Source organism: Aplysia californica, unplaced genomic scaffold (genome assembly GCF_000002075.1).
Source record: "Aplysia californica isolate F4 #8 unplaced genomic scaffold, AplCal3.0 scaffold00055, whole genome shotgun sequence".
Classification (NCBI taxonomy): domain Eukaryota; kingdom Metazoa; phylum Mollusca; class Gastropoda; order Aplysiida; family Aplysiidae; genus Aplysia; species Aplysia californica.
In genome coordinates, this window is record NW_004797325.1 from 750932 (window position 1) to 762662 (window position 11731).

The 11731-nt window shown below is 41.7% G+C and overlaps 2 protein-coding genes across 2 annotated transcripts; both read right to left on the reverse strand.

The window, feature by feature from the left end:
- Nucleotides 1-639: 639 nt before the first annotated feature.
- Nucleotides 640-11439, reverse strand: LOC101862709 (translation machinery-associated protein 16). The gene is made up of 2 exons (XM_005092929.3): nucleotides 11047-11439; nucleotides 640-1076 (listed from the first exon to the last, which is right to left on the reverse strand). The coding sequence occupies exons 1-2, from the start codon at nucleotides 11233-11235 to the stop codon at nucleotides 684-686; spliced, it is 582 nt and encodes a 193-aa protein (XP_005092986.1). The 5' UTR covers nucleotides 11236-11439; the 3' UTR covers nucleotides 640-683.
- LOC106011106 lies at nucleotides 3541-8551 on the reverse strand. Its single transcript, XM_013079526.2, has one exon. The coding sequence runs from the start codon at nucleotides 7689-7691 to the stop codon at nucleotides 6474-6476; it is 1218 nt and encodes a 405-aa protein (XP_012934980.1). The 5' UTR covers nucleotides 7692-8551; the 3' UTR covers nucleotides 3541-6473.
- Nucleotides 11440-11731: the final 292 nt, after the last annotated feature.

Below are 11731 nucleotides of genomic sequence, written 5' to 3' on the forward strand. Positions count from 1 at the left end.
TTTCTACTTTGTCTCTATTAAAAGTTATTTGCAATTACAGGGCATCATCGGAGCCCAATCGGTTATATAGTATAGCAGGGACAAAAGCTCCTTAACAATGTGTAAAAAGTAAGAGAGAGAGAGTGTGTAACGCAGTGATGGAGCAAGCCCACGCCACTGCAAGCACACGCAGCGTGTGAAACGAGAGAGGGCTGCGGTGTGCAGCAGACTTCGATCTAGCCCTAAGCCACTGCCACGAGAGAGGGCTGCGGTGTGCAGCAGACTTCGATCTAGTCTAGCCCTAAAAGCCACTGCCACGAGAGAGGGCTGCGGTGTACTTGTGGCAAGGGAAACTACCCATGAATAAATACAGCTGGATTAGTCCACAAATGCTTATTTTCCTTGCATTTCTGATTTAATAGGTATCTGATATAAAAGAACTTTTTCTCTGGTCCCATGACCCCTGGTATATCAGGTTTCCACTGTACTCAACTCGATAAAAATTCTCCTTCACTCAGAATTGGACTCAGGTCACTAGCGTGTAACAGTGAAGCACCTCATTGATCATTGCTACACCACAGACACCAGTACATTTTAAAAAAAGTGAATTTGTGTAAGAGTTATCATAACGGGTGGAAAAAAAAGCACAGAAAGCACAGGGTATGTACAACAACTTTTAATATTTGGTACAAGTACAAGACAGGTCAAGAAGCCTCATTAATCTCTTCAAGCTCCTCGTTTGACACAACTCCGGCACTGACCTCTAATCTCTTCACATCATTAGCAGAAATTTTCCTTAATTTCAAGTTCTGAATATACTTTGGTTCGCCATCCCACTTCTTGAAACTTTCTAAATGTTTCTTGTTTATCAGATCAGGCACTTCAATTCCAGAGCCTTCAAACTGGTGCGTTTCATCTTCTATTGTCATCTTGATTGAAGATTCTCTTGCAGCATGTTGCCTTGTCTGTCCTTGTCGGTTCCCAACACTTTGGACAAGTCTTATCTGGTCCAGCTCGTCACTGAATCGGTTGCGGTACTCTGTGACAAGGTCAATCATGTCTTGCTTTGTGTACAGATGCCTGTCATCCAAGTTATCCTAGGGAAGACAAGAAAGAACACGACATGATGGTGAAAGGTAATAAGGTATGAATTATTGATTTTTATCTTTAATTTTACAGGAATATCACATTTGGTAATAAAATAACACAGGTAAATAATTTCACTGCACAAAGCAGAATTAGCACTCAAATTTTTAGCCTAGTATAATATACAGACGTTTTACTGTAATAATACTGATTGTCTTGCGGTGCACCATACCTTTCGGTCTTGGGAAAAGTGGAAGCAAAAAAGGACACGGTTATTGCGTAGTGATGTCATATATATAATAGAGATCTAGATCTACACCTAAGCCCACGTTAAAAAAAAATTGAGGTACTATGTAGGCCTTTAAAATAAATGCCTTTTATTGAAATTGTATTTTTATTTCTACGTTAAGTACCCGGTATCACTATTGTCAAAATTACTAGATCTAGATCTATGAAATATCTGACAATGACAACACATGCAAAAAAATCAATCCAACCATTGCATACATGCTGTGCGTTGTTTCTGAAGCAGTGATAATGGTTTTCGATATTACTGTTGGACTTCCAAAAGATCTAGCAGATTAGACCTAGAGTTACTTACTTTACTGTTGTGGCAAGTAAATTATATGAGTACGGTAATTTATTAAATTAAATTATATCAAAGATCCTGTGTGTAAGTATGCGCATGTGTGTGTTCAGTGACAAGGTGTGTGCTTGTGTTGGGGGAATCATAGCTGCCACTCAGGAATTTTTAAAAAAGGAGGAAATTCATGCGAAAGCGGACGCGCGCTCTCCGAAGGCCGGAGTAAAACCAGTGAGATCCAGAGGCAATATACTGGAAAATCTAGCCTATGGTTTTGGAAGGGAAAACTGTCATATTTGTTAACCATAGGCAACTGAATTTAAATGTATTTGAAGGAAAAAAAACAAAAACAACCCAACAGAGGCACTAAGTAGACTAACAATAACAAGCATTTGAATCAATTTGACACAATTTTGACTTGGTGACTAAAAATCCAGTGTTTGTTGCAAGCTGGTGTCTTATAAAAAGATTTCTTTCACTTTAAACTAAATTAAACTTTACATCGATGTACAGCGCGCGCAGTATTGGATAAAGGAGGCAACACCTTTGCCGCTGTACTGAGCACTCCTGTACAATTGCGGTCCCGTTTGCACTTAACTTAGTAGATCTTTCTAGATCTAGTCCCTCTGTAGTGTGTAGACCTAACCTGAATTAAAATTATAGCCTAGGCTATCTAATCAATTCTAATCTAGATCTAGATCTAGAATCTAGATATATATCAAGGCCATCTCTATTCTCACCCCAGGCAAGTCTTTTGGCTATTCTCACCCGCTGGGCGTTCACCGTTATAGCCTATGCCAACCAGTGAAGCGTTCACCCTGAACCACAGAATTCTACACTGTGATAACAGAATTATTATAGAATTCTGTGCTGTGAACAAACGTTCTAGATCTAGATCTATTACTACTGTTAGTGTTAGCCTAAAAGCATGCAATTTTGTCTGTGGGCAGTGGAGAGAGAGAGAGAGGAGTAGCGCGAGAACTTCCGGGCAAAACAAAATGGCGACCCGCGTAGTTCGGCTCGATTCGGAAAGTTAAATAGCCGTAGCATCTTTGTAGACAACCAAATTAATTTAGTTATAATTTTGTATTTTAACATCATTTTTAAACTTTTTTGGTCAATTTGATCGTCCACACCGATAGACAGTATTCAGAAAGAGACACACACAGAGAGAGAGGGGAGGAGTAGATCTTGCGAGAACTTCCGGGCAAAACAAAATGGCGACCCGCATAGTTCGGCTCGATTCGAAAAGTGAAATAGCCAAAGCATCTTTAAAGACGATCAAATTAGCTTACTTTTGTGCTATAACGTAATTTTTTCTTGGCTTTTATCAATTTGATCATCCACACAGATAGACAGTATTCCAACATGAGGAAAAACAGGTCTTGTTTCACACCGGGTGAGAATAGCCTATGCTGGCAAGTCTCACCCGGGGTGAGAGGTAGATCGTATTTTTATTCTCACTCCGGGTGAGAATTAAAGAAATAAGCGAGGCTTACCTTGGAAGGTGAAGCTTGTTTCTGATTTTACCGACTATGTCGTCAGGAACGGAGTGGTAAGATGAGAACCGCCGCGCTTCCCGCCACTGGTCACACTTTAGATCGCTCATAGGCACAGGAACATTTCAGATACAGATAGAATCTATACACTTTAGGGAGGGTTTAATTTATTCATGTGAAACATGTATGTATAATAATATATAAAGGGAGGGCATCTTACCACTCCGTTCCTGACGACATAGTCGGTAAAATCAGAAACAAGCTTCACCTTCCAAGGTAAGCCTCGCTTATTTCTTTAATTTCACCTCCTATGACGTCAGGAAGTCCTGGTAATATGAGACTTTAGAGCTGTGACTATGAGCAAAGGACGCAGAACAAAGATATCTTTTTCAGTTTGGTTCAGCACATTTATTTAGCTTTCCAATAAGCACTTAACAATGCTTGTCCAAAATTACAGGTAGTTAGCTTCTTGTAAAACTTAGCAAATGTGTCCTCTTGGGACCATCCAGCTGCCTTCATTATGTCATACACTGGCAGTCCACATCGTGAGGCTGCAGACGTGCTAGCAGCCCGAGTGCTGTGAGCAGTGTAAACAGAAATGTCAATGCCTGATGGCTCTAATATTGCTTTTATCCACCTTGCAATGGTGTCTCTACTGACTGGCTTAAATGGGCTCTGAAAACTCAACAGCAGCTGTGTTGTTTGATGCTGTACACGGTGCTCTCTAGTTCTTGAAAGGTATTCTTTCAGGACTTCTATGATACAAATGTTTTTATTTTGAGGGAAATGAGCTAATTCGATCGGCTGTAAATGATTCCCTTTTCTGGAGTGTTTTAACAAGGTATCCATAATAAATATACATTTCTCGTCTGTCATTTTCATATTGTGAGTGCTGAGTTTGTGAATTGTTTGACATCTCTGTCCTGTAAGTAAAGCTAATAGCATTACCAGTTTATAAGTAAGTTCCTTTTAAAAGGGAAAGAGAATCATTTGGAACCCATGTTTCCAGGACATTAAGGACTTGTTTGGGGTCCCAAGTAATATGTTTTGAGGATCTAGGCAAACTAGGCCTTTCTCTAAACACTCCATTCATAAATCGTTTGACAGTAGGAAGATTACCAAATGTGGTATGATCATGAGTATTCAAGCAGCAGGATAAAGCAGAGCGAGCTATACACAAAGAGGAATAGGATAAACCCTGGTCGTATTGCCTGGCTAAAAAATTTATGGCAACGTTCACAGGCGGTGAAACCGGATCCACATGGTTCTTACAAGCGAACCTTTGCCACTGAACAATATATTGTTCATACGTCTTTTTAGTTTCTGATCTCCAAGATGCCATAAGGAGCTTGGTTGCTGATTCAGAAAGGCCTCTGCTTTTGTAGGCATTCCGGACACTTTGCATACCAATAACCTCAGTCTCTTGTGTAAGGGATGTACTCTGTAAGGATCGCTCGGAAGATGTAGGAGATTCTGCCGAGCAGACAGGATGACAGGGTTCTTGATCAACATCCTCATCAGCACAGGGTAAAACGTCTGCGTGGGCCAGTATGGAGCTATGAGAATGCCCGTCGCTTTGTCTGCCATTATCTTGTTGAGAACCCTGGTAATCAGAGAAAATGGCGGAAAAGCTAGAAAACATTTCTTTCCCCAGTTTATGCTAAATGCATCTATGGCAAAAGCATCAGGATCTGGTTTATATGACACGTATGGTTTCAGCTGGAAGTTTATCCTTGATGCAAATAGATCAATTTGTGGCACAGAGTGCAAGATTTTGAGTGAATCTCTTAATAATGCTTTGTTAAGCATCCATTCAGTGTCAACATTGACATTTCGACTCTCGGAGTCAGCAACTATATTTTGTTTTCCAGAAATGTGGGCTGCACTTAACCAGATATGCTTATAAATGCCCCACATCCAAAGCTCTTGAGCAATACTGTTCAGTTTTTCTGACTTGCAAGAGCCCATCTTGTTTATACATGAAACAGCAGAAGTGTTGTCAAGAAACAGTCTGACATGAATATATTCTGCACCCTTAGTGAATGTTTTTAATGCAAAAAAGGCCCCAAGCAATTCTAATTCATTTATATGGTAAAAATTCAATTCCTGAGCGGTCCACGCACCACCTGTTTTGACACCATTGCAGAATGCACCCCAACCTTTGAGACTGGCATCACTTGTTATGATCAGTTGCGGGTCACCATGGGATATAGGGGACGTGGCATTATCAATATGGGAGTTCCACCAATTAATTTCTGTTTTCGATGCCTGACTGAGACGCATCTCTTGATCCCACTGACCTCTATGTATTTTCAGTGCCTTTTTCTTATCTTCTTCTAAGTTTCTATAGTAAAGAGGTACATGTTCCATGGCGGGAAAAGTGGAAATCAAAGTTCCAATCAGAGCTGCTATTTCTCTTATTTTGTTCTTTTTCTGCCCCATCACTTTTCCACACATATATTTGATCTTTTCTTGTCTTTCCTGTGTCAGTGACACACTCATTGACCCAGAATCAACAACGAATCCTAAGTATTTGATTCTTTGTGTAGGTTGTAACATTGACTTTTCTCTGTGTATCGTAAACCCCAGTGAATCCAATAGATGAACCGTATCTAAGACGTTCTTCAGGCATTCTTCTTTCGTTGTACCAATTAAAAAGGAATCGTCAAGGTATCCTGTGCTGATATGTCCTAACCCATGAAGGTATGCATACAACGGTTTCATTATTTTTGTGAAGTTTCTGGGTGCTTGACTCAACCCATTAGGGTAGCATGTGAAGGTATATCTTTGGCCCTTCCATATGAATTTTAGGAATTTCCAGTGCGATTCTGCAATGGGAACATGGTAGTAGGCAGAGGCCATATCTACACTTGCCATCCAACAGAATGGAGTAATTAAAGCGAGGGCAGCCTTAAAAGTTTCCATTTTGAACTTTTCGTAGTGGACATTTTTGTTTAGATTTTTTAGATTTAGGATCAATCTTATAGAATTGTCCTGTTTCTTTCTAGTGAATATTTCTGAGATAAATTCTCCCACTTCATAATTTGATTTAACAATCACTTTCTGAGACAACAGCTTTTCAATTTCCTGATCAATAGCATTTATGTCTCCTTTGTCTATGGCGTAGACCGAGTCTTTGCCTGATTTTGTAGGAACGATGTCCTCAAATACGATGTAGGTGCCTTTTATCATCTTAAGGATTTCCAAATCAGATGTAATTTCTAACCACTCATTTGAACAATGTGCTAGCTGCCCTGCTTCAAATATTTCTGGTGTATGGCAGAGTGTGTCTAAGTCAAACTCTGTTAATAGAGCTTCTCTTACTTTTACTGAGGAGGCAGTTGTTTTCTTCTCCTGTACTGGGAGTTGTGGCCCCGCTTGTGTGCTGGCCCTTGACTCTTCCACTTCGGGAATTGGCTGTAGCCTCTGTGGTCTAAAAAAGGCCTCCCAGGTTTGTTAAAATTATTTGCGGATCTGCGCTTGAAGCTGTATGGCGTGTAGTCAGCCTTCAGACTGGAAGTTAAGCGCTTGCTCTCTTTTGCCTCTTTCAAGGCCTTTTTCACATCATCGCCGTACAAAAACTTTGAGGTCTCTGCGTTCTCTTCCACCGAGGGATCACAAATCGCTCTGATGTCCGATGGCAGTGCATATTTTTGCCTGTCCTTTCTTTGTAGGGTCAGACACTTATGCGCGTGTCCCAACAGAGCCAACGCATCGATAAGGCGTTTTGTCAGAGCAGGGTCCGACTTCGCTAGTTCATCAGCACATTGCGCAACAGCAACTGCGCTCTTCCCAACAAGATTCTGAATGGCGGTCAGTTTTGTGTCAATTCGTTTGGCTGACCCTTTTAACACAGCCCATATTTCTGGGTTAGTGAGAGGAGTGCCAAGGCCAGGGCAATTATCCGGCCGGCTGTAAAGCTTGGCCTTTTCTCTCAGCTTTTCCCCTTTTCCTGTCTTAGAAAAAATTTTATGGATAAATTCCGCTAACTCTTCACTGACCGGACCGGATGTATCTTCGTCCTCTTCAAATTCTTGACCAGCTACATTAAATATCGAGTTTCGGATTTCCTCACTTTCCCGTTGATTCGAGCTGCTGGCACTCGGGGTCTGCGTGGGAGTCGGAGACTGCCGCGACGGCTTCCTAAGGTCCCCGTGACGAGATAACAATCTCGCCTCCAGCGTAGCGGTGGTCGAGTCAGAGGAAGGGGAGCGGTCTCGTTCGCTCTTTCTAGGCACCTTGACTTGTTTTAACCCTTTTCCTTTTCGTTTGGGTGGGTTTGGTTGCGGGGAAGGAGAACGCGAGTTTTGGCGGGATGAATCCGATGATGGTGATGACGAGGATGAAGAAGAAGAAGAGGACGGCGACCATTTTTGTTTCATTCCTCTGTCATTAAAGGCCTCAAGACTCTTCAAAATCCTCTCCATCGTGACTTTGTTGTCGCGGAGAGCTTGTGCCACATCGGGATCCCGTGTGTCTCCATCGGAAGGAGCATGCACGGATAGTGTGTCGTTTTCCCCCGACACTCTGTCGCTACCACTCATGTCTGATTTGTGGGTCAAACGAATCTAAAATATAAATAAAATTTTTCCCCCGAGGGTATTTTTAAGTGAAAAATGCCCAGAGGGCTGTCAATAGTTGTGTTGTATCCTTTTTATTCCCCGAGGGTATTTTTAAAAGTGAAATATGTCCCGGGGGGCTCTCTACAGATTTGTTTTATTCTTTTTATTCCCCGAGGGTATCTTTTAAAGTGAAATGTGCCCGGAGGGCTCTCAACAGCATCAATTTAATCTGTTAATCCCCGAGGGTCAATCAATATATATATTTATCTACCCCACAATCTGAGTACTGAGTGGAAGAATCTGCTGACGGGATGACCTCTTCGAGATCCTCCGTTTTCAGCAAGCCCGGAGGGCTAGACCCAAGTTAAGCGGGCAATAGTCTTGCCACGATGGCTGTTTTTGCTGTTATTACCCCGAGGGTTGGCGCGTTGCGCTTGCAATATGATGTATCCCGAGGGTTGTTGAGTGGGGAGCTCCGAGAGCGTTTATAATTTATTTATATGGCAAAAAACGGCCTATAAGTAAACAATACTTCTAGTAAATTAAAGGATGTGGACAATATTACAATACTTGCCAAACCTGTTCTTCAATGTGGATAAATCCTGTACAAATAGAAAATCACCACAATATCATTGAACACAATAGCGATAATAAGTGGTTAATTCACGTAGTTCAAGAGAAGTAAAAATCGCGTCCGACCAGTAACACGGTTGCGTAGCGAAGTGACCAGTGGCGGGAAGCGCGGCGGTTCTCATATTACCAGCCACTTCCATCAGCCATATATCTAAATATGTGTAAATCTAGATTATATCTAGAGATAGATTATCTAGATCTAGATTCACTTCAACAGCCACAATAGTCGTCATGTAAACAAACGGGACAGCAATTGTACAGGAGTGCCGCGGGCCGCGATTTCTTTCGCACCAAACGCAAAGTGCAGCAAGCGGCTTGTTCAATTTTCTCACGAACTTTTCATGTCGCACACCGGCTGCTTCTTTCTCATTCCAGCTCCTTTTATTTTTGCATCAATTTCTCTCGAATTTCCGCCGTTTTCAATGACAACTTGGCGCACTAACGTCCCGATGCCCGATCGACACTGTGTTGCTAGGCCTAGAAGAACGAAAGCAGAAAGCTACGGGTGGACATGCGCAAGCTGCGTTTTCGTCTCGCTCCCGGTTCGGTGTTTTCCGCGTGTAAAAAAGTATCGCAATTTGCGATCGAGAGCGGTCCAGCGGAGGAAGGAGGAAAGTAGCGGGAAAAGCTAGATGTAGCGGAGTTTCCGCTATTTAGCGGGAAAGTGGCAGCCTAAAGTACAGCTAGCCACTTCTAAAAAAAAATTCCCCTACGTCCCCCCCCCCTCCCCCGGTTCACACCTTGCACACATACAGACACACACGCACACTCACACACATGGGCCACTCCATTCGCTATTATCAACAAATCTCGAGAACAGAAACCGTTCGGAGAAATAGAGCCGGCCTAAATCTAAAACCACAGTATATCATGCTAGGCCTAGTCTCAGTCTAAAGTAAGATTAACAGTACTGATTAGTATATGTAGGCTAATGGAAGTGGCTATTCTCACCCGGAGTGAGAATAGAAATACGATCGACCTCTCACCCCGGGTGAGACTTGCCACCGTAGGCTATTCTCACCCGGTGTGAAACAAGACCTGTTTTTCCTAATTTCGGAATACTTTCTATCGATGTAGATGATCAAATGGATAAAGGCAAAGGAAAGATTACATTATAGCACAAAAGTAAGCTAATTTTATCGACTACAAAGATGCTATGGCTATTTCACTTTTCGAATCGAGCCGAACTACGGGGGTCGCCATTTCGTTTTGCCCGGAAGTTCTCGCAAGATCTACTCCTCCCCTCTTCTCTCTCTTTCTGAATACTGTCTATCGGTGTGGACGATCAAATTGACCAAAACAAAGTTTAAAAAATGATGTTAAAACACAAAAGTAAATTAATTTGGTCGTCTACAAAGATGCTACAACTATTTAACTTTTTGAATGGAGCCGAACTACGCGGGCTGCCATTTTGTTTTGCCCGGAAGTTCTCGCGCTACTCCTCTCTCTCTCTCCACTGCCCACAGACAAAATTGTACGCTTTTAGTAAGCTAACAGTAGTAATGGAACGTTTGTTCACGGCACAGAATTCTACAATTTTTCTGTTATCAAAGTGTAGAATTCTGTGGTTTAGGGTGAACGCAAAATTGGTTGGCCTAGATCTAGGCTATAACGGTGAACGCACACCGGGTGAGAATAGCCAAAAGACTCGCCTGCGCTATTCTCACCCGGGGTGAGAATAGAGGTGGCCTAGGCTAATAATAATACGCAGTGGCTATTTTTACGGCGAGCCGTAAAGATAGCCTCCCAGTGAGTCCCAGGCTATTTTTACGGCGATCATCGAAAAGCGACCCTACGTCCGCCTCTCATGTACGCGACATGCCTCAATGTATTAGATCTAGGCCTATAGGGGTTGTTCAAAATATAAACTTACACCTCAGAGGGGAAAGGGTGTCTTTGGTTTCTGTAAGAAAAGTGTAAGATTGGGTGGGGAGGTTAACCAAATACATGTATGACACTTCTGTGAGATGAACGTTTTGCTCATGACTGGGAAGAAAAGGTAAAAGAAAAAGTGGATAAATCCCAGTAACAAGACCCAGACCTGCATGATCACTGCAGATCCCCGTTGTTGTTGTTTTTGTTGGGGGGGGGGGGGGGGGGGGGGGGTTACAAATACTTTTGAAATTATGATGAAAATTCTGTAGGTGGATATCTAATTTCTTAATGTTTCTTTGTAACTTTGCAACTGTTTTGTTGATCTTTTAATGTCTTGATGTCTTTTATTTGTGAGGCACGTACCTATTGCATTGACAAGAGTCTCAATTATGTCTTCCACATATGTGTTCTTTCTAGTTCATATGATTTGATTAAATTGTAATTGTATTAACTGAAATGATTTTTTTTTTTAACAAGCTGGTAAAAAAAAGCCACTTATAGTACAGGTATCTTTAAAATAATAATGGAGGAGGAAGTTGAAGATCGGAAAAAGTACTAATATTAAATTGGTGAGGGTGGGGGTTGGAGGCAAATCTGAGAAAAGTGTAATTTGGGTTTTTTTTTAAGCCCCTGACCTAATAAAAACATGGTGGGGGGTTTCAGGGGGGCATTACCACAATTTAATGTTTTGCAGTTGTTAGGTTTGATAATGATATCTTAGCTTGCCGCGAATCAAACGTATATAGATCTAGGTCAGGCTCAATCAAATAAGGGGGGTGGGAACTACCGAAAAAGCGCCGGGGATGCAAAGGTTTCTGCACGGACAAACCTGAAACCACCGCAATTTCTCCGCCAAATGTTCCAATTTCACTGACGTTGCCGACTTCGAAGACTCTACTTTCTTGTCATGTACAATTTGCTTGGATATTTTTAGAGCTTTCCTGCTGTAAGGATGAACAGGCCTGTCTCTGTTTTGTTTGTCTTGACCAGAACTACATCTCTTGCTAACTTTCGGCATGCTGTCACTTTCGGTTTCCCGCAGAATGAACCGAGATAATACAAAGGAAGATATTATATTTATTATATCATGTACTACAGTAACACTGAATTGACTGAATAATTGAACCTTTAGCACAGGCACATCACGATGTAAACAGTAAACAGACCCATGCCATACTTCCTGCGGCTGGCTTGATTGCTAGATTGCCCTTGCCAGTTTTATTTACATCTAGATTCTAGATCTAGATCTAGACTTGCCCATGTGTTTCGTTTCATGTAATCTGCATCTTATCCTGTCAGAGACGGGTTTATATTTACCATACATAAAATGTCTTTGACTGCGTAGAGTTATTTAAAGCGGGATAAAAAAGGGAAAAAATTACAATAATTAGTCTCAGCACCAAGTTTCAAAAGCAAGCCAAAGGTGACCTTAAAATTATAAAATTGGCAAAGTAAAACCCTTTTTTGCCTATAGTTATTTCCCTTGAAAAGAGCAGCTCGTTGAAATGTTGAAA

Excerpts from the sequence above, each read along its gene's own strand:
- LOC106011106 (XM_013079526.2), bottom strand. The coding sequence starts at position 7,691 with ATGAGTGGTAGCGACAGAGTGTCGGGGGAAAACGACACACTATCCGTG.
- LOC101862709 (XM_005092929.3), bottom strand. The coding sequence starts at position 11,235 with ATGCCGAAAGTTAGCAAGAGATGTAGTTCTGGTCAAGACAAACAAAAC. Across the intron at positions 1,077-11,046 it reads AGAAATTGCGGTGGTTTCAG|GATAACTTGGATGACAGGCA; the intron begins GTTTGTCCGTGC and ends TGTCTTCCCTAG.